The sequence below is a fragment of the Raphanus sativus genome, chromosome 4 (genome assembly GCF_000801105.2).
Source record: "Raphanus sativus cultivar WK10039 chromosome 4, ASM80110v3, whole genome shotgun sequence".
In the NCBI taxonomy this organism is placed as follows: Eukaryota; Viridiplantae; Streptophyta; class Magnoliopsida; order Brassicales; family Brassicaceae; genus Raphanus; species Raphanus sativus.
This window is the reverse complement of record NC_079514.1, coordinates 45,509,182-45,530,163: the sequence shown is the minus strand read 5'-3', so window position 1 is coordinate 45,530,163 and position 20,982 is coordinate 45,509,182. Positions and strand designations below refer to the sequence as shown.

Here is a 20,982-nt window from a genome sequence, read left to right as displayed (position 1 = left end):
TTCGAAAATCATTTTATAAATTTATAATGAAACTTAATTTTGAGGGCATAATAGTATTAACAAGAGTAGAAATCCTATTTCACTAAAGAATCTCATTAAAGTCTTAAGGAGACAAAAAAAAATTCAAAGTGTCCCAAAAATCCAATTTTCCCTAATATCTTTAAGTATTGAAATAAGGCCATTACGAGATAGGATTTAGATGAATATTATGTTTTTAATACACTCTGATTCTCTGAAGTAAGTGGAAATATATATAAACAACACATCATCAAGTAAGGGGGGACACATTACATAAAAGTGCCTATTTGTAAGTAAGTTTAAGTTGGAGCGTGGAGCTTCATCCTTCGAAGAGAAAGGTAGGCTAAGAGACGGTAGCCAACAATCATAGCTACAAGAGCACTCACTTCATTTAGCCCATTCACTATTTCCTCCCCATTTACGTCCTGCATAGTTTCTTCATATTGAACCTTGACAAGGAGCTTGTATGTGTGGTAGTTGAATGACATGTAACGTATCCATGCAATAAAAACCGGAACTTTCTGCCAAAAGACAAACAAAACAATTTAGTGTTAATCAATGCATTAGAGTTGCAAAACTCCTCTATCTATGTATGATGACAGGTCTCAGGAATTGTTTATCTGAAACTGCATATGAATCTTAATTAAAGGTAAACATCTCACTGTAAGTAGAAGTTTACAACGTCTGAATGTGGAGAAAGGGAGGTAAGAACAATGTAGTATGTTGTTAAAGAAAACTGTTTATAATCTTGTTCTTTTAATCAGAAGTTGTATATAATTTACCTTGACGAAGTAGCCACCAGCGAGCATGAAAGTCATCACAGTTACTGATGCTAAAGTTGTGGCCTTCTTCAAATCCATTAAGCTTGCCCCTATAGCTAATCCAAGTCCCTAAACACAAAAACTTGTTAGCAATTTTTTCGTTCAACATGTCATCTGGTTTTCACAATGTGACCCATGTACCTGAGCTGCAACGATGCAGAGGAAGACTGTGAGCACACTTAAGAAAAAAGATTCAGCACTTAATCTCAATCCTGCCATGAAATATACAACTACCAGGAAAAGCACAGGTAATATCAAGTCAAGTGGCAGGTCGCTTGTGGTTCTAGCCACAAAATATGCACTTAATCTATACATATTAGACTCTCGTTCTTTGCTCAGCATTGCTCTTTCTTGAGGAAACGTGAAGATCGCTGTGAATACTGGAAAGAACCCCCAGAAAACAGCAATGAAGAAGAGTAGCCCTACCTGAGATAAAGAGAGAGTTTCCATTTTCAATATAAGAGTCTAATTTCTAGACCATGAGCATGTTCTCATACCTGATCTTGTAGACCTTTGGGATGTTGAATGTCTGATTGCCACCAGAGTAAACCTAAGATGATGGCAGTGGAGAGAACTTGAGTGACTCTCAACCAGCTGAAATAGTCATGCTTCCGTTCTTTAAATCCTCTTAACGAGAGTACGCAGTACTGTTCCCACCAGCTTAGTCCCCACTCTCGTTTAGAACAAGTTATCATCACTTTAACTTCTTCATCAAGAGGAACTGGTTCCATAAGTTTCTTCTTTTCCAAGACTTCAATCTGTGTCCTGTAAGCCTCTTCAAGATACTGTGTTTGCAGCATCAACTTCACAGTTAATATGATATATATAGCTCTAGAAGGTATCTTGAAATGTAAAAGTGTCTCTTCTATGTCTCACCTCATATACAACTGTAGGAGTTGGCTTGGAAGATCTTATCTTGCTGCAAGAACTTCCCATCTTCATTTCCTCTTTAAGAGCTGAGGGTATGGAGATATCGTTCATGTTTCCATTCGCTAAGTCCAGCAAGAACTCTGCTGGATTCATGGAGAGTAGAGGAGAACATCCAATGGAAGAGAAGTAAGGCATTGCTTCTGATGCTTTCCCAAAGTAAAGCAAGCTTCCTCTGCTGAGTACAATCAGCTTGTCAAATCTGTGAAAGAGCCTGCTTGACGGTTGGTGAATTGTTGTAACAACAGTTTTGCCCGCCTGCATGCCAACAAGTAAGAACTTGGATATGGTCAAAACAGGATTTGGATTTTGTAAAGAGTGGATGTCTCTTTACCTTTGCTATACTTTGTAGCATCTGAACAATCTTTAGAGCAGTAGTAGAGTCTAAAGTAGAAGTGGGTTCATCAAGGAAAAGGAGTGAAGGATTAGTCATGATCTCATTCCCAATACAAACCCTTTTCTTCTCCCCACCTGAGACACCACGCACAAATGACCCTCCAATCATTGTGTCTTGGCACCTTATACAATAGTCAAAGTTTTCTAATAAGGTTCCATTCTCGATACTTGTTAGCTTTACCATAAGGAGAGGTGTTCAAACTTTTTTTTAGATAATAGTAGTAATGATAATGTACCTTTCCAGGCCAAGCTCTTGTATAACACTGACAGCTCTTTGCTCCTTCTGCAGCTTTGTGAGGGTCTTGGGAAGGCGTAAAAGAGCTGTGTAGGTTAGTGTCTCTTTTACAGTTAAGTGAGGGAAAAGCACATCATCTTGAGTCACAAATCCAATCCTGACATGTCAGTTGCACAAATTTTATTTTATTTTTTGGTCAAAATCAGTTGTACAAATTATATATGCATTTCAACAGTGTCATCTAGTAGAGACTGAGTTGGAATCTTATATTACCTGGAGTGCTTAGAATAAGGTTTATCGTTGTAGCTAACCGAGCCACCAACGTTTTGCTTATTAAATCTTCCACCAAGCACATTAAGTAATGTAGTTTTGCCACTTCCAGAAGGTCCCAGCAGAGCTAGAAGCTCCCCTGGATAGGCTGAACCACTTATGCCATTCAAGATGGTCTTTTCTGATGAAGATGTCATTCCTTTACAAGTTACCTTGTATGTGATATCTATGAACTGCAAAGAACATGACAAGAATTGACTTGATAAGTCAAAAATATTCAAGCAAAAGTTTCCATATGCCAATAATGTGCAAGATTACTATTATTTTTTCTACAGAAATTTTACTAAAGTTCTCTCTGGTTTATACATAACAACAATACCAATATAACCATACCCTTTTGCTCCAGCGTGAAGCTCTGCTTCACATGTTGCCGATAAACAGTAAAGTGTACTTGAGCCTCCTAAGCTTTGACTTTTGGGCACCAAAGTTAGACCAACAAAGAAGGCAAAACAGAGGTTTCCATTGTCATGATGCTGTCTTAATGCAATGAGGATGTTACAATTACTCTTTTTTTTAAGAAGGTAAACGGTTTCTTCATTATGCGAGAAATGTAAACTTCTTGTGCACAAAACTTCATATCTAGGAAGATTCACAATGCTATGTTTTAATAACGAAGTAGGACTAACCAATGGCAGCAAAAATCTAATATATTTCTATGGACATTTGGGTGGTTGATGATTTTAGATACAATATCTCCATCAGTGCCTGCGCTCAAATAGAGAGTATCATAAAGATCAATCTCTACTGTTTTCCATAAGATTATCTATATGGGGAAATGGTTTACCTTCAGATATATTGGAAAGGTTGGTTCTTCCTGAAGCTTGACCACACTACTGGTTGCTGCTTCAATATCTTCCACTGCAACAAGAAAGAGAACTCAGTACACCCCAAAGTTAACATCAAAACCCGCAATTAGGTACCGTGCTTAGTGGTTTTCTTACAGTTATCATCATTGCTGCATGATCGCTCTGAAGGAATGATTTCTTCTTCATGCGGCACAGCGAAGCCTGTAAAAGAGAAGGAAAGTCCAAGGGAAGCACTAGAGGCTCGGCTTAGAGCCGCACCACCAGTGAGACGACTAAGGTCAAGAGCAGGGTGTGCACTCTTGGCCTTCCTTATGTGTGTGTTCCTTCTCTTGTTACCCTGGTTGTTGCTGCTGGCACTTTGGCTCGGTGATGACGATGCTCTCACATGGTGCTTTCTCCCGTGGCTACTGCCGCCACCATTACTACTGAAATCAAGTGAACTAGACTTGAGAGCTTCTGATAGTGTCTCAGATTTGGCCTTGACCAATCCTGATGATGAGGTTCCCACTTCCATCTTGTTTCCCCACAAGTGTTTCTGTACTTTTGTCTGTTTTTCTTTGAACCATTAATTGACCATAAAGGGTCATGAAACGGGTTTACAACTTACCACCTTAGTGCTGAGGTGATGGGAAGGTCTCTGTTGTGTTTTTTTTTTCTTTGAGACGTGACAGACACAAACATCACCTATTTATAGAGTTGGGGACTCCCTTTGGCTATAGACACGTGATTGACATGAGACCATGACCTACGAACTAATCTCTGGCTCATGCGTTTTACAGGTAGATACACGTTTTACTTTAAACAGGAAATGATCTTATCTATTTCCTTTGATATAGTTATTAGCAAAACGCCAAAACCTGACTTTCGGTGCAGATGGGGGTAGGAAAGCAGCACGTGGATCTTGCTTCTCTAGACCAATCAAGACTTGTCACGTAAGCATAGGAGAAACCTGAAACAACACTTGTATGCAAACCGGAGTATTGACACGAATCAAAGAAACACACCAACAAACCTGAAGATTAATCAACAACCCATACAAGTAATGGTTAAGATTAATCTGTTAACTGTACTTCCTTGTGATGAACTAATAGAAGACATGCAAAAGATTGTTCATTTGAGAGATCTTTTTTTTTACCGACTTTGAGAGATCTTTTCACTCTTATTATTCTCTTTAGAACGAAACAAACAATATTATGACATTGACAACTGAAAACCAAATGGGTTTATCGTCATTGTCTCATTGGATCTCCAATGAATATCTCAAAGTAAATGGAGTGGTCCTTATTATGTTATATGGATCGACTCTCACAAAATCACATCAAAAGAAAAAGAGAAAAGAGTTTCTTTTCCAGGCCAGAGAGATACAACATGGTGAATCAGTATCCCCAGTAGTCGTTACGGATTTCGTCATCAAACTTCTTTTTGAGTTCTGGGTGCTTCTCAAAGTACTCATCTGCAGTCATGGTGCTGAGCTTTTTCTGTTCCATAAAGACGGTAATCACACATCAGAATCATAGAGTTAACAGAAACTACACAGCGAGGTTGAACTTTTTGTAGAAGATAAAACTTGTAATTTGGGGGGGCACTTACGCTTATCTCTTGAACATCAACAATTTCTTTCTCTAGCCGTTCAGACTCCTTGAGCGACTTCTGTTCTGCTTCTTTCAGTTCCACCAACTACAATGAAGCATGGCACAAAAGAAACGAGTAAGATAGCTGAAAAGACCCTTGTCAAAATAATGGAGTTTTCTAAAAGCTGTTCTTCCTCACCAAAGCATCAAACTTGGGCTTGTACTCAGGGGTAACATTGTCCACGTACTTAGGAATCTCAATGCCTGCAGCAAACCAGAAAGGGCACACAAAAAAAAAATTAAACTTACCGTTCCTCAAAAATTCAATATGGGATATTTTTCTATAACTTGCAACAAAAAAATGGTAACTTCAATATCAATATGGATCGGATCCAAATAAAGGCAAGTCAAAGATTTTCACTTGATCACTCAGCACACAAACTAGTTGAAAGGAATTGATAAACAGAAGATTTCTAGAAGACAAACAGGAGGGGGATAGACAAGAAGTGGTTGAAGAATAAAGATTAGGAGAAGAAACATACTGTCATAAGCTTCCTTGTACATGTCAACAATGCCAGAGCCAATACCCTTTCTGTAGAAATCCCAATCAATGGGTTCCGGCTCCTTCAACACATACAACAAGAATTGAGTTAACTTCTTCAGTGAAACAAATGGGTAAAGATAACAAAGGCCCAAGTAACAATGCTCTCTGATCAATGAAATAGATCTTATCAACTAATGGAGTTTCAACAGAATACGAACACGTGTCACCAAGAACCGATCTGAAATCGAATCATCTGATCCAGATTAATAATCTAGAACGGATATAGATTTCAATAGGGAGGAGATTAAGCTAACCTGACTGAACTTGGTCTGGAGCTGGGTGTTGACCTCATCGAAAGCGCGACGGAGGTTAGAGAACTCTCTTCGAGCCTCATCGGTGACAAGGACCTTCGCCATCCCTTCCCAATCTATCGTTCTCGACGCTTTGAACGCCACTTCCGCCACTTTCTTCCCCGCTCCGCTCATTTTTTTCACCCAAAACAAACAACAAACACTGATTGGAGAATGCGAAGAGGAAGAGGAAGTAAAAACGTCGTCTGATCCGCCAAGGGAAAGAAAGCCCTAGAATCTCAAAAAGCCCTTACACGCCCCTTTCTTTTCTGTTTTTTACATTGTAGCCCCTTTACTATTTAATTTCCATAATACACCCCAATTTACTTTCAGGTTCAAGTTTTAAGTTACTTTACACCCTCACTTGGAACAAATTTAAAATTGTAACTTTTTATATATTTTTGAATACAAAAGTCAAATCATGATATTTTTTGTGGAATCACGTTAGTCAAAATAATTATACGTTTGAGTTTCGAATTTCAAAGAACGAATTATGCACTTTTAAAGAAAAAAAAATGCTTACGAGAAATATTTAATATCTATTACTATAAAGAAGACCTTGCTTCTCTCCTAGAGTGTCCACATGGGATGCCATGTCACAAATTCGAGTAACCTCGCTGTGACATCTGTCCCCTCCAGAAACGCAACGTTTCATTAATACGGTAACTTCATGGGCTTCACTTGCGTGATGCGTGTTTGGGCTTTGGTGTTTTATTTTGTTTCTGGCCCGATAGAGTGTTCGTCCTCTCTAACCCTAATTTTGCTGCAGATGAGAAATGAGCGTCCTCTTCCTTTATCATGCAACGCCGACCACATGTCGTTTCCGCTTCTTCGCATTGATTGAAACGGTCTTAGTAAATGCTTTGTGATCAATCCGAATGGTTCTCTCCCCCTACTATGTCATCTTCAATGCTTTTCCGATCTGAAAGGCGGTGGTGTTTGGGTATAAATATGGGTGATTATTTCTCTCTTCGTCTCATCTTATCTCCCATATTTTATATCCCATAGTAATAGATCGTGTTATTGCTAATTCTAGAATTTTTTCCTCTGATCCGAAGGCCAGGAACGTTTGATGCGGTGGTAAACTCAGGGAGTGAATATGCTCTTATTGGATTGACAGGTTAAGCTTTAATATTTTTTCCGGCCGTACTTTTTTCAGCGTCTCTGTAGTGTTAAGTTTTTGTTACCAAATTCCTGGCTTGGTCTTTGTTTGCCATAAATAGATTACTTTTTATCTATAGATTACTTTTTATCTTCTCAGTCGTGTTCAATTGTTAGTACAAAATTTCCAGTTTTGTTTTATAGGTATAATTCTTTTTTTTTTATTCTTTTTTTTACAGGTACATTTCGGCCGCTGCACACTACTTCTTCTTACGCCTCTTAAACGGTGTCTCATGTAGCTGCATCGGCGGTTTGCGTATGCACTACCCAATGTCAGCTGGAGAGAAGAAAATCCAAGAGAGCCATGTTGAAGCAGATCACATCGACATTATAGCTTTTGCCAAATCTGCATGTAATACTCTTAAGTCCTATATCATACACAAATTTAGAGACATAAAAAGAGGTCGTGCTTTTCTTTCTCTCTGTGTATACACTTGAATATGCAATAGGAGGAATTAAAAATATTTTTGTGTTGTTATTCTATGTTATCAGAAAATACAGAACTCTGAGCAAATAGTTGTTCTTCTTCTTTGATGTAGTTGAACATAGTTTTGTATTTTTGAAATGGCTTTTACGGCCAATATCATAAATACAACTTGCAATGAGTATTTATGGCTATGTCTTTGAAAGACTCTTCTGGTGAAAATAATATATTAATATGGCTGTCCACTGAAAGGAATTTATTTGTATTTTGAGTGTTTACTGATTCTCATAACCTTTACAATATATCTATGAGCTTGATGTTGGTATGTAACAATGACATGAAGGCTTTGAATTGCTTAATCTGTCTATCTAAATAAATAAAATGATTGTCAGTTTGTTTCTATAGAAACAGGTGTATGTTCCTAGATTACCCAAGAAAGAAGGCTACATGTACAATTTTATTCTGCAACAGTTTCTTTAGGTATTTACAAGACTGTTTTTTATCCTGTGTTAGGTGTCTGAAATAAGAATCTAGCACCATTGGTTATAGCAGATTTGCTAATTACTTTCTACTCTTATTTGCTTATGGCTAACAGGTGGTGGATATGATGCACAGTCTTAACAAACTTCAGGAAAGTTGTCTTTAAGAAAACACTGAAGCTAAATGCAAAGAGGAAAAACTAATTGTGGCCAAAATCAGCATTGACTAAGTACACAACTCCTAGGATTGGATTGTAATCAAGTAGCATCTATTTTGTAAATATGAAATCACTCAGTTGTTATATGTGGTTTTAGTGTAGAAAGATATGAAATAAACAAACGTAACCGTAACTAAGAATTATTTTTACATCTTCAATATGACTAAACCTCCACAACTATTTTAGATCATAAATATAAAAAAAAAACAATTCACCCTTACAATGAAGACACACTCGAGCTTTACATTCATATGCTATGTATCGGTCAATCAAAATTTAATTTCCGTCTAAGACACATTCCGTAGTTATAAAATGGTTACCTGATCTTATGCCCCTTTATACAACCATACGGTTTACAAATTTCAAAAGAAAATATACAGTTGTCTATTTTTATAAATGCATAATAAATAAATAATGTACCTTAGTGATTTGATAAACATACACATAAGATTTCTTGAAAAAAAAAATTTATATCAAAAACAAACCTGTAAAATTAACACAAACACATACATCCCGCCCGTAGGGCGGGCCGACCCTAGTCTTATATAATAAAGTAGACTTTTGTATCTCTATAGGAGGAAAAATGTCATGTGTCATCATCATTTAATTCTTTTTATATTGAGTCATTAAAATTATTTATATGCAAATTTATTTAATTAAGATGTTGAGACTCAATTCCAGAATTTTTGACAACCAAACCTAATATTTTACATACTTCTTTTTTTACTGTTATCGTGTATTCATATCTATGTTCCACCTGCAAAACTTTTACTGAATTATAACGTTTCCGTGTCACTGAAACATGCTCATCAAGTATGGCTATTAACTCTTTCATTGAAGATATCTCCCATGACGTTGATTTTAAAAACTTTTTTCCTAATTTCATAGATGCTAATAAATAGGAATGCAAATAATCAAACTTTTCCTGCTTCACCAGATTCAACCTTCTTCTTCCTTACACACATATACCGCCACAATGGTTTCATCCTACATCCTTTTTTCTAAGTTGAAGTTCGGTTGTTGCTCTCAGATGGTGGTTACACGTCTTTTCCGTCTCTGGAAAACATGCAATCTTAAGAAAGTAGAGGAGTTATGGGAGTTCACGAATGCCATCAAAAAATCTTATAACTAATGCAAATAAAAATCTTACAAAATGCAATTCATATAAAATATTCAACAACAAATAAAATAGTTATATTCAAATAAAAAATAAAATACAATTTATAACGTTAAACTGTTAATCTTAAAACAACAAATGCAAAGTTATTGAAATTTAATATGTTTTACATCAGAGACTTTACTATTATATATAAAACATATTATTGAAGAACACAAACACAAAATATATTAACCTATAACCTATTACGATATAACATAAAAAACATTAAATAATGTTCTTAACAAATAGAGATGACCACATAATTACATCATCCAAAAAAATTTAATCAACAACAATAAATATCAAAATTTTTAAAAATTTAATACTAAGATTTAGGATTAAAAATACACTGTACCAACTTCGAATGTATCTTTACAATCAATATACATCTGATTGGTTAAATCGATATAGTCACAACTTCTTAATTTTGACAAATCCAGAGCGAGAATAAACTAGCGGTTAATATAACACATGTGATTATTTGAAATTATCATCATAAGCACCGCTCACAAAATATAATTCATAGAAATCAACCTAGGAAAGTCCAAAGCATCAAACTATTATAACACTTCCCCATCATCCCAATATACAAAACTAGGTCTGGGCATAAATCTCAAACCTGAACCCGATCCGAAGTAAGAATATCGGTTCAGTTACGGATCTAGCCAAAAACAAGATCAATTTCATTTACTTTGGGTTATCGGTTTAGTTCCATTTTAGCCGATAACTGAAGAGTAACCCGAGTTGAACCGAACAAATACAAAGCTGATAGTATAAAACGTGACAAAAAAATCATCTTATTCCAAGTGAGATGACGCAAAATAAAAGATAAATAAAAATGCAGTTTATATAACTAGCATAGATTTATCAATTTAAGTTTTTAGGCATCTTTACTATCATATCTAATTATTGATATATATATATATATAATGTGAAAAGTAATATTTTCACAACATAATATATATATATATACATATAAATATATATGTATAAACTCTAATTTAATATAATCATTGTAAGATGAAGTCCATATTTATAAATTTTCTAAATCATAATTTAAATTAATAAGTTTCAATTAAATAATAAACAATTCAGCTATTACACTTTCAAACTCTCATGCATATATTTAAACTTAAATTTCTTTCATGATAACTTTGCAAAGACTACAATCAAATTAATAAATTCCATAAAATCATATACATATTTTGTTTTCTAAAATACTGTTGAGAAATGTTCTAAATAATAAAACTATAGTCAAATCATAACAATAAATCATAACAATATTAGCAAAACCGGCGCGTAGCGCCGGCAAACCTCTAGTCGTATATATAGTATCCTCAGACAGACTTTTTAAGAAAAAAATGTTTACAAAAAATCTTTAACATTGTATATGTAGTACCTGTCAGACAGACGTAGATCTAGTAGGACGGGTCAGGAGGTAAAATTGTTGGTTTCAGAATTGTTTTTATTTATAATGTTTCTAGTCTGTAATATATCATAACTATCAGCCATAAAAAAGTATGAATCATGTAATACTAGTTTGTCCTACGGACCACCAATCAATTCTTTAAACTTTAGAGTTCAGACTGTCTGTTTTTCTAGTTGAACTAAGGCTACATGGTCAAATTTTAATGATAAATGCCTAAATGGTCTTAGTAGGTTGTTTCTTCTTCATATGAATCCTCGCATCAAATGCTTAAGAAGAAAATGAGACATTACACTGAAAAATCTCTAAACTTGTTTATATTTTTGTCTTTTTTATCAATTAGGAAAGTTACATTACCGAATAACAACCAATAAAAAAATCAAAACAAATAGTTAAGTTTAAAGCAGTCAAAAAAATCAAAAACAAAATCAAGAAAACTGTTATAGACAAAAGCCACAACAGAATCTTCTCTGATCTGATCTCACCTCTGTTGCAGACTTTTGTCTAAATTATATCCAGTCTCCTGCTTAAGCAACACCACCAGTATCTTTATTTTTATTGCTACCACTGCTTTCTAGCTTAGGAGGACCTGAAAACCGCCTCACAGTCTTCTTATTAGGAGACTCAGTGAACGAAAGCCGCTTTTTCGCCGTCTTCTCTGAGCCTAAAGGACTAAGGTTTGAGAGCCGTGCTCTTGCTTTAGCTGCTTGTGTAAGCGCCATGTATCCTGGAACAGACTGAGAGACACTACTACTAGCGATGCTGCTTTCATCGTCTCTAGTTGACGGCAATGACCCGCCAATGCTATGCCTACGGTGGTTGCCGGGTTGTTCTGATTGGATACTCAACCTGCTCTTCGAGTCTTCATCACCACTCGCGGCTTGCCTCCTCACTCCAGGGCTTGACATTCTCCGGCTGTTCGGTGGTGTGATTCGTTTCGGCGAAGGCTTTCTGCCTCGTGAGATTATCTCAGACCTGGCACGGCTTGCTATACTATTCGCAGCAGAAGAGGTTTTGTCAGCAGTGTCTGGTGTGAGTGTGACTGGCTGGTTTTCATTTGGTCGTGCAGCCATCCAACGCTCTAGCCAACTCCATCCCCAATGCGGGTTGTTCGGATCCATGAATGTTTGTGAAATAGATGAGTTTTTCAACGTATTCTGCATATTTCAACAGTTTTTGAGTTTTATAATTCTGATAATGTAGTAAAGACGCTTTAGTAAAGATCAAGAGTACTACTAGTTTGGTACCTGATGAGTGTATGCATACGCAAGTGCTTTCTCTCTTCTCAATGTTGCTACTTGCTTGTTCAACATGTTTGCTTCAACTTTCTCCCTAGACAATGTGCTATCCTCCCAGTTTCCTCCAATCTATTTTAAAAAAAAAACACAAATACAATCATTAAACTTGTATTAAAGAAACTATCAATGATGATCTTTGTGTGGATTTAACTTACTTTAGGAAACTCTTTGTTGTGTTTTTGTTGAAGCTTTCTTGCACAAGCCTGCTTATCCTCTGACAAACGGAGCCTCCTCTCACGGATCTGATACTGTAATCTAGCTAGTGTTTGCATGCTCTGCAATGTTGATGTGGCTTGACGTCTTACACTTTTCCCTTGGACTAGAGACTTTAGCCTCACAAGGCCTCTCAACGCACGCAATGCTCTCCTTGCCTTCACCAGAAAGTAACAAACTTGTTCCATCACCAAACCAAACTTAAAAAAAATGTGAAAGACAATGAAAACATAAAACGGTATTATTATTATTACCATATAACCTCTAAATGCTGTCTGAATCTTGATAGCTGCAATCTCTTCCTTTGATTTCCCAGGGAAACGTGATACTGCAGTGAGACGAACAACCTCAGCTGCAGCTTGAGCAGCTGCAACAGCCGCATCTGCGGCGGCAGCAGTTGCAACAGCCACAGAGTAAGCATGTCTGCTCTGTTCTTCCTCGATCTCCTTTAGTTTTGCTTCTCTGGCAACACAAAGAGTGTTGCTGCTAGGCAAGGAACCAGCTACACCAGGATTGGTAACATCCAACTTCTTGGATTTGCCAAACCATTTCTTGGCCTTATGTGGCTTCTAATAAAGTTTAACAAAAAAAAAACATTTTCAGTGTGAGTTTTCAATACCTCAAAGGCATGATAATAAGCAGTAGAGAGACCTGTTCATCTTTATTTTGTTTAGGTCTTGGAGTGAAGGCCTTCTTCACAACAGCAAACCAACTCTTACCCATTTTTTATTTTTCCTTTTTCAGATTATCTGCAAAAATGCATTCATGACCCAACATTATTATATAATAATAACTTGTTTAAAAGACTTTTTTTTTTTTGCTTAAGAGACTTCATATCCTGAATCTAAAAATAAGACAGAGCACACTCACAGATTATGAATCAAGTTTGGATCTTTCTTGAGGAAAGAGATAGCATCCGAGGTTTTTGTTTTGTAAGGACGAAAAAAAACTCGGAGGAAAAAAAAAGCCAAACCTTGAAGACGTTTCGGTTTTGTTCAAACGCAGAATCTGAGGAACAAAAGAAGGGTTTCAGTTTCAGTAATGAATTTAAGACAGAGAAACACGTATACATATGTAACTGCGTAGTACACACGCGTACCTACACTTGGGAGTAGCAACAATGAAAACTTGGAAAAAAGAAAAAAAAATTTACAAAAAAGTAAAAAGTCTTTTAGATCGACCAAACAGTAGAGAAAGAGAGTTCTTTTTTGTAGGATAGGTGACAAGAAGGATGGATATGGTAAGGAAGTGGAGTGATCTATCTATGTATGTATGTATGTAATCTGGTTAGAGGAAAAGAAGGAAAGAAGGAACAGATCTTGAAGGAGAAGCGGTCCAGAGGAATGAAACAGTGCCCGTGACAGCAGGTTATTATTTATTAATAGACCTTTTCTTCATATTGTAGTTGGAATATTATTTTATTTTATAATTTTATTAACCATACATATTAGTTTTGAAACATTTCTTTTTTTTTTTTTGAACCTTGAAACATTTCTTTTTGTTGGGTTGCTTTTTATTGTCCCTTGACTAACGAACTAATATTTGTTTTTGAGTGCATTGATAGTATTTTGTTATATGCACGTCTAATTTATTTATCCCATAACATTCTAATTTACCATTGCTGGCCCTCAGCCATGTTTATAATTAAAGCATTTACAATAAATCCCCAAAATTTTTGAAGAAAATTATATATTTATGAATCCCAAAAAAGTTTTAGATTCCTGAATTTATAAAAAAAAATTAGGATTTCTGGTCTTATTGATCTCTATTCTCTATTTTATCACGTGATATAATGACGATTTAAGGATATAAATGACATTAACCGCTTAAAATTTTAACGTGAGAGATTGAATAAGATCTTCGCAAATAATAGTATTTTAAGAGTTTCAACCGCGGATTTGGACATGAATATTTTAGAATTACTTATAATACATGCATTGCTAACTAAAAGAATATAATGATAAACTATTTATTAATGTTTCATTTAAAAATACTTAAGTATTATATTTCTTCAAAAAATCTTTGTACACTATACTAGTTATACAGAAATAAATCTTTAAAATAGTTCAGTATCCATTTTCAATTAAATAAAAATTAATAATTTTACAGTTTTACTTGATTAATATTTAGTTATGTGTTTTTTTTATTTTAATTTTCACTTTTTATTAAAAGATTCTTTCTAGATAACAACAACACAGTAATTGTATTTTTAAAAGATATTTTTAATTTCTGGATAATACTTATTATTATTATTAGAAAACACTTATTTATATAATGAAAAAAATAAACTCGTTTTTATTTTGTGTTATTTTAGTCACTTATTTATATAATCAAAAAATAAATATGTTTTTATTTTGTGGCTAAAATATATATTTTATTTATTAAAGTATAAACAATATTAGCCACTCTAACTTTTAATGTGAGAGCTCAATGCGAAAAAAATAATTCGTAAATAATAGTATATATATATATATTTCATATAATCCAAATTATGATTTTTCTTTGTTAAAATGTCTATGGTGTTTTAGATATTATGGCTAGTCCTACATAAATTATAATATTTATTTTTATCAAATTATTTGTCGGACCGTTACTAAAAGTTAAAAGTAAAATATTGAAAATATTGAATTGTCTATTAAAATCACATAGTTATCATTTTTATAACTACCACTTTTATCTATTTTTACATGAATAGAAAATACTCTTTTCAAAAGGTAAAAGTCATTTTTTGTTGCCATCTTTTTTAAAGTTTAAATTACTCAAGTTTGAGATATGAAGGCATGGCAATGAAAGAGAAGTGGATCGCACGTTTACTAATAATAGTCGGTGGCTGGACTCTAAGACTATACGTTATCCCTTTAGATTTCCCACATAGATGAACTTCTAAAACTAAATGACCCTAACATGAAATTGCTGGATATTAACGACTTTATTTTGTTGGCATGAAGTCTATGAGCATTTAAAATGTTTATCTTTTGGTCAAATTTCTCTTTCATTAACAAATCAATGATCAGACTATATAGATGGTTTTAATTTAATTTTGCTTTATCAACCAAGTACATAATGTTTTTTAAGTATATTATGTTTGTAAAAAAAGTACATTATGTTATCTTGAGGACAATATTATTGCTACTGCATATTGAGAAAGTTAACTATTTTGCCTGATCAATGTTTTTCTTTTTCATTTGACCAACTTTATGTTTCTCCAGGTACGTCTTTATAAATGTTGCACTCTTCACTGTACTTATCAGTTCACATTGCAAAAGCATCTGTGATCTACTACCTCTACAAGGAAAGTTGTTAAGACATGTTGTTAAGATCTGTTGTTTTCTTTTTTCTTGCGTCTTCAGAAGTCGAGAAGAATTCTCAAAAAAAAAAAAAAAGAATTCTCATGTGAGTCGTTTTCATTGTGTAGACTAGTGGGCTGATTCTTTTGTAATTTAGAGAAAAACATTATTTCTACAAAAATCGGTCTCAACATTCTGATTAGGCCAAATTGGTTGAAGTATCAGTAAATGAAAAGAATTCAATGAGTTTTGTGTATAGATTGTTTGTTTTTTTGATCAAGTGTATAGATTGTTTAAAAGAAAAAAAATGTATCAAATCCATAAACTTTTTGCAGGTATTTTTATTTTATTTTTATCTGTTCAGCTCAAAATTTACATGCTCAGTTTGCATTGGATTTTATTTTATATATATATATATATATATATGTATATGTATATGTATATTTTAAATTATCTGAAAGTAAAATCTATATTAAATATCTAAAAATATTCGAATATTGGCTGCTAAAATATACCAAAACACCATATAAAATTTATATAAATTTATTAAAAATATTAAAATATTAAACTATTCAAAATTAGATAAAAATAAGTTAGTTAAGAAGAAAATACTAATTTAAATTTTGATTATTACTTGATATCTAAAGTTCATGTTTGGTGACACAATGATTGGTGATTTAGCTTAGAGATTATAAGGTTATTAACTTATGTCTACTTGTGAGAAATGAAAAATGTAGTATTATGAACATCTAGATTCAGACACTAAAGTAGTTTATGATTTTTTGGAATAATGAAATAATTTAATACTGAAATTTCAGACTTATTTTTTGTGATTGAAACAATTTAGCTATACAATAAAATAAGTCGTTAAAACACACGAAAGGTCTGATATAACCGTCAAACTATTAAAATTTAAATTTTAGTTTGACTGTTAAAATTTTAAACTTCTAATTAATAGAGATGATTTTAGAAATATTAGAAATCATGAAAATATTGACTTTAAGAAAAACAAATAAGGTAAAAATAAAATAAGTCATTTTGGTTTTGAAAAATTTACTGAATTTCTTTAGAACTTTAGATAGTTTGAAACTTTACTGGAAATAAATTGACATTACAGGCTTTAGAATTAAATTAAAGTTCCAACAACCACCGAGGTCAAAACACCAATTAGCCAGACCATAGACTGAAATTAATGGTGGAAATTGGTAACCAAAATTAAACCGAGTTGTAAAAAGGAAACTTCGGTTATTTATCTGTCGCTTAAAAAAAATTGAGATAAATTCAATAAGAACCGGAAAATTTTGAAGACATTGTTGATGCATGTTGTAATACCACTGTTAATGCCTTTAAAAGCGATGTGCTTTTTTTTTACAGTGGTATGAATATCTTTTATGTTCTTACACTTCTAGAGGTTTTCATTATCTCAAATGTTAACATTTGGCCTGTTACACTAAGACGAACGGTAATTGTGCAATGATTTTCTCGAACAATCTATTTTTTTACGTTTGATAGTTCTCACTCACAACATTTCAAACAGAAAATGAATAAAGGCATTGTTGAATGTTCTAATATTTTCACTGCCAATTTTGTTAATTTCTCATATTTTATTAATTACTTTAAGCTATCATCTTTGACAATTCTAACTAGCATAAACAACAAACCCACCAGCAAAACAACACTGATTTTGCTATAAACAAACACCAAGAACAAAACTGCAAGATCGGCTTCCGAACTCGGATTGAGGAGCTATCTGAACACTAACTAACCACTAGACTACCAAATCTTTTATGTCATCTCTGATAATGAGTCAATATTAAGTGTATATTTTTACAAAATCAATTTTTCAAATATACAAACATAAAATTTCCAAATATTTTCATAACTTCACTTTCCATATTTTCGGAACTGTCGTCGAATATGCATTTTACCATATGTAGAATACAATTAACATATTTTTACTCGATTTCTATAGATTTTAGATTTTTAGTAATGTATAGATTGTATGTTCTGCATATTTTAGAGCGATAGGCAAAACACATAATCTCTATTCCAAATATTTTTAGATTAATGTTATTTTTGTAAATAGCTTATTCTAGTCTTAGTAGATTTTATGAAAAACATAGATTTTATCTTATATTTCTCAGAATAAAATTAAAAAACTATATTGGTATAGATATTTCTTCAAGTGTTCCTATTTTTCCATTTTTTGTAAAACTATTTATTTGATTTATTTTTATAAGTAAGACATACATTATTAAAATTTGAATTAGTTTAATGGAACAATGTACCTGTTTTTTATCCTAAAAAAAACAATTTTCCTTTTATGGAAATTTTCCTTTTATGGAGTAGGATTATTTTTTTACTTACTTTTTGCGACTTTGGTCTCTTACACATTCGAAGGAAATGTATTAAATCGAAGTTAATGCTAATAAATTAGCTATCAATTATCATTAACTCTATTAAATGAGTTTATCATTTTGAACCAGTCAGAACAGAGATAATAAATATTTTAATAATAAAAGCTCTCATATATTGACTTCTCAAGTTGATTTTTTTAAGAAGAGAGAGAGGGAGAGAGAGGGAGACGGCTTCTCACCGGAAGCTCTACGCAGCATAAAATAGTTTTCAGACAAAACCTTCGAAACACGCAGCAGCAGATATTATTGGTGATGGCGCATCAGGATGCTCGGTATGTTTCTCTCTGTTTATTTCCAAACCAATCGTCCGTTTGAACAACCGTGTTGACTAGAATCACATTTAAAAGAAGCTGATTGATCTGTATTTTAAAGGGTGGACTTTTCTTATTGCATTTTGATTTAGGTGTAATGATTCAAACGCACAAGATCATACTTCAATGACCATTGAGTTCCTCCGTGCGCGTTTGCTTGCTGAAAGAGCTGTTTCCAAGAGCGCAAGAGCTAAACTTGATAGCCTCTCTGATAAAGTTCGTATCTTTTTTTTTTTCACATATTCTCTGTTTGAACTGTTTTTTTTTATACCTTTTGTGTCTGAATCTTTAGGTAGCAGAGCTGGAGGAACAGCTCAAGATTGTGTCTTTACAGAGAAAAAAGGCGGAACAGGCTACTGCTGATGTCCTTGCTATCCTTGAAGCAAACGGGTTTCATGATCATGATGCTTATGATTCAAGCTCTGATCAAGAAAGCCACTCTCAGACTACTACTCATTCAGGTTAAGCAGTTTCCATCATCTCAGCTGAGGAAAGTTTTGGTGTTGAATTGAGTTTTTCAGCATTGTGTTTCTTCTTTTTTCTAGTGTCTACCAAAAGTCTATCCTGGAAAGGCCGCAGGAGAGAAGCTAGTTCTTCCGACAAGACCAAGGAGTCTCGTAATAGGAGAGAGAGAGGCTTCGTGTCTGCTTACTTTTCCTCGCCAAGACACCACCGGCAAGGAAGATCTTGTCGACAAATAAAACGCAGCGAGTCAAGGTCAGTTTGTTATAATATGAATGGGCTATTGTTTGTGTACTAAAACAACTAACACTTCTTAACTCTCCAGAAATGTGTCTGAAGATCACAAGAGAGATGGAAATACAGTTGTTGATCTTCAAGGAAAAGGAGATCGCACTGAAGTGCTTCCTAAAACAAGTGAAGAAGCATCCACAACTGTGGTTGATGTTAAGGGAGAAGAAAGCTTGCAGAAGTTGTCATGTTCAAGTGTTTTCGAGAAGGGAAACAGCATGGACGTCAACTTGGAGAAAGCGTTAAGAAAACGTGCGCAAGTTGTTGGATCTTATGAAGATATGGAAGAGACTCAGAAGCAATGGGAGAAGAAGTTCACTGAGAATAAATCATCTGCCCTGGTATGCCCCTATGTCTCAGGCAGAGGCAGATAGTTTATCTTTCCTTAGCTGTGATTATGGTATGTTTACATGCCTATATGTATTCATTTCTCCAATCTTGCAGGATGTATGTGACGTAGGAAACCATTCAGATGTGACAGATGAAAGTAACGGAGAAAAATCTCAAGCTCAGGTTCAAGGTTCCACATTAGTACACTCAAAGTCTATGGCCAATGAAGTTGACCTTGAAACTTTGTCACATGGTTCGCCTGATAATTCAGTAACATCACCTGATAAGTGCTGCAAAAGTTGCGGTTCCAAATCTGTGGAACTAGATGCTTCTCTTTCTGGAGACAACGGAAAGCATATCTCTGAGAGTCCTAAAAGTGAGTCTTCCCATCCACAGAGCTGCAAAGGTAGCTCTGAGCAATCTTCATCAACTATTCGAGCAACTACTGTACCACGACCAAACTCTAGAGGTGGTTGTTTTGGTAGTAATGCTACTACCACCATCCAGAAAGTAGATTATCCCTTACTTCCAGTGGCAAAGGAAACGTCTGATACATGTGATACTGTGCTCACTGCGCTAAAGCAAGCTAAGCTGTCTCTGCAAGAGAAAGTCAATAGCTTACACATCACAAAACCTGAGTATCTTTCCGAGAGTTCTTATCCTTCAACGCCAGTTTCATATATGAACACACTACCGATAGAGCCAGCATTTGGTACCAAACCATCTCTCCCTGCTTCCAACGTCGGCTCCATGCTAGATTTTCCTGTTGGCTGTGCCGGACTTTTCAGAGTACCCACTGATTTTTCACCTGAGTTATCAACGAGGAACAGCTTTGTAGCCTCTAGTTCTCAGAAAGCTCTTGTTAACCATTTACCTGAGAGAGACATTCCTTTGCTACCTGGAGATCAGGTTTTCACCAAAACATTAACATCCACAAGAAACCTCCTGGATCATGGCTTCCAAAGCCAATTAATAGACACAGAGCGCCCTTTGACCACTCCATACATTGGTGGACCAAAACTATGGGCAGGCTTCAGGGAAGATGGTCAACCTGTTGTGGATACTCAAGAATCAAGACTTCATAAAGGCACACCAAGGGCTTCAGGGAGTGTCAGAACATCTGGTTTTCAAGGTAACCAACTATCCTCAACTAGCTTCGACATGGATAGACAAGTAAGTACATATACTCCCCTGTCAATGTCACCTACTCGAAGCTTGTACCCAGATTCAGTTCTGCGTAGTAGAGAAATGTACTCGACTCCTTATTACACGCGTGCGGCTGGGCTGCCTCCTACTGGTGGTTCAGGTGACGACTTATTTAGGCGAGTATGATTCTGTTGGATGCTTGTGCACTGTTGTAGTAGACTATACCAGCTTTGTATGAATTTGGATACTGTAAAGAAGAGGCAAAAGTGATTCATAGCTTTGCAATGATAGGAAAATTGTCATAAGTAGGGTGGTTTTTAAGTCTTGGTTATGTTAGTATGTTCATTTGATCTATTGGTGATACT

General features: G+C 34.6%; 4 protein-coding genes and 1 long non-coding RNA gene across 12 annotated transcripts; 2 read left to right on the top strand and 3 right to left on the bottom strand.

The window, feature by feature from the left end:
• Positions 1 to 173: 173 nt before the first annotated feature.
• On the bottom strand, positions 174 to 4,200 carry LOC108849465 (ABC transporter G family member 27). Of its 5 annotated transcripts, none has more exons than XM_057009145.1 (12): positions 3,669 to 3,734; positions 3,512 to 3,585; positions 3,354 to 3,432; positions 3,061 to 3,200; positions 2,671 to 2,900; positions 2,399 to 2,554; positions 2,101 to 2,284; positions 1,716 to 2,024; positions 1,337 to 1,624; positions 981 to 1,265; positions 801 to 908; positions 174 to 539 (listed from the first exon to the last, which is right to left on the bottom strand). In XM_057009145.1, exons 5-12 carry the CDS (start codon positions 2,862 to 2,864, stop codon positions 318 to 320), a joined length of 1,746 nt encoding a protein of 581 aa, XP_056865125.1. In that variant the 5' UTR covers positions 2,865 to 2,900; positions 3,061 to 3,200; positions 3,354 to 3,432; positions 3,512 to 3,585; positions 3,669 to 3,734; the 3' UTR covers positions 174 to 317. The 5 variants fall into 5 exon arrangements, with proteins under 5 accessions (XP_056865125.1, XP_018478522.1, XP_056865124.1 ...); XM_018623020.2 differs by having other exon boundaries at positions 3,061 to 3,138; XM_057009144.1 differs by having other exon boundaries at positions 3,061 to 3,432.
• Positions 4,201 to 4,711: 511 nt separating this feature from the next.
• On the bottom strand, positions 4,712 to 6,226 carry LOC108849024 (ATP synthase subunit d, mitochondrial). The gene is made up of 5 exons (XM_018622516.2): positions 5,963 to 6,226; positions 5,647 to 5,728; positions 5,304 to 5,368; positions 5,124 to 5,210; positions 4,712 to 5,011 (listed from the first exon to the last, which is right to left on the bottom strand). Exons 1-5 carry the CDS (start codon positions 6,131 to 6,133, stop codon positions 4,910 to 4,912), a joined length of 507 nt encoding a protein of 168 aa, XP_018478018.1. The 5' UTR covers positions 6,134 to 6,226; the 3' UTR covers positions 4,712 to 4,909.
• Positions 6,227 to 6,755: 529 nt separating this feature from the next.
• On the top strand, positions 6,756 to 8,527 carry LOC108852886 (uncharacterized). 4 transcript variants are annotated; one of them, XR_008944351.1, is made up of 5 exons: positions 6,756 to 6,953; positions 7,057 to 7,118; positions 7,339 to 7,511; positions 7,976 to 8,063; positions 8,179 to 8,527. It is a non-coding gene; the product is annotated as an uncharacterized LOC108852886 (long non-coding RNA). The 4 variants fall into 4 exon arrangements; XR_008944350.1 differs by having other exon boundaries at positions 6,757 to 6,953; positions 7,035 to 7,118; positions 7,989 to 8,063; positions 8,179 to 8,526; XR_008944349.1 differs by having other exon boundaries at positions 6,758 to 6,953; positions 7,989 to 8,063; positions 8,179 to 8,525.
• A 2,636-nt stretch (positions 8,528 to 11,163) lies between these two features.
• Positions 11,164 to 13,623, bottom strand: LOC108849797 (protein IQ-DOMAIN 3). The gene is made up of 7 exons (XM_018623402.2): positions 13,476 to 13,623; positions 13,247 to 13,384; positions 13,028 to 13,125; positions 12,631 to 12,945; positions 12,319 to 12,534; positions 12,113 to 12,232; positions 11,164 to 12,022 (listed from the first exon to the last, which is right to left on the bottom strand). The coding sequence occupies exons 3-7, from the start codon at positions 13,097 to 13,099 to the stop codon at positions 11,393 to 11,395; spliced, it is 1,353 nt and encodes a 450-aa protein (XP_018478904.2). The 5' UTR covers positions 13,100 to 13,125; positions 13,247 to 13,384; positions 13,476 to 13,623; the 3' UTR covers positions 11,164 to 11,392.
• Positions 13,624 to 18,210: 4,587 nt separating this feature from the next.
• Positions 18,211 to 20,938, top strand: LOC108829804 (uncharacterized). Its single transcript, XM_057009548.1, has 6 exons — positions 18,211 to 18,352; positions 18,484 to 18,607; positions 18,684 to 18,852; positions 18,937 to 19,108; positions 19,179 to 19,482; positions 19,586 to 20,938. The coding sequence occupies exons 1-6, from the start codon at positions 18,333 to 18,335 to the stop codon at positions 20,801 to 20,803; spliced, it is 2,007 nt and encodes a 668-aa protein (XP_056865528.1). The 5' UTR covers positions 18,211 to 18,332; the 3' UTR covers positions 20,804 to 20,938.
• The last annotated feature ends 44 nt before the right edge of the window (positions 20,939 to 20,982 follow it).

Excerpts from the sequence above, each read along its gene's own strand:
- LOC108849465 (XM_018623019.2), bottom strand. The coding sequence starts at position 4,047 with ATGGAAGTGGGAACCTCATCATCAGGATTGGTCAAGGCCAAATCTGAG. Across the intron at positions 1,266-1,336 it reads CCAAAGGTCTACAAGATCAG|GTAGGGCTACTCTTCTTCAT; the intron begins GTATGAGAACAT and ends TCTTTATCTCAG. Across the intron at positions 909-980 it reads TCTGCATCGTTGCAGCTCAG|GGACTTGGATTAGCTATAGG; the intron begins GTACATGGGTCA and ends TTTTGTGTTTAG.
- LOC108849024 (XM_018622516.2), bottom strand. The coding sequence starts at position 6,133 with ATGAGCGGAGCGGGGAAGAAAGTGGCGGAAGTGGCGTTCAAAGCGTCG. Across the intron at positions 5,729-5,962 it reads TCCAGACCAAGTTCAGTCAG|GAGCCGGAACCCATTGATTG; the intron begins GTTAGCTTAATC and ends TATGTGTTGAAG. Across the intron at positions 5,012-5,123 it reads TTGATGTTCAAGAGATAAGC|AAAAAGCTCAGCACCATGAC; the intron begins GTAAGTGCCCCC and ends TTTATGGAACAG.
- LOC108849797 (XM_018623402.2), bottom strand. The coding sequence starts at position 13,099 with ATGGGTAAGAGTTGGTTTGCTGTTGTGAAGAAGGCCTTCACTCCAAGA. Across the intron at positions 12,946-13,027 it reads AACAAAATAAAGATGAACAG|AAGCCACATAAGGCCAAGAA; the intron begins GTCTCTCTACTG and ends AAACTTTATTAG. Across the intron at positions 12,023-12,112 it reads CGTATGCATACACTCATCAG|AATACGTTGAAAAACTCATC; the intron begins GTACCAAACTAG and ends TGAAATATGCAG.
- LOC108829804 (XM_057009548.1), top strand. The coding sequence starts at position 18,333 with ATGGCGCATCAGGATGCTCG. Across the intron at positions 19,109-19,178 it reads ATAAAACGCAGCGAGTCAAG|AAATGTGTCTGAAGATCACA; the intron begins GTCAGTTTGTTA and ends TTAACTCTCCAG. Across the intron at positions 19,483-19,585 it reads AGAATAAATCATCTGCCCTG|GATGTATGTGACGTAGGAAA; the intron begins GTATGCCCCTAT and ends CCAATCTTGCAG.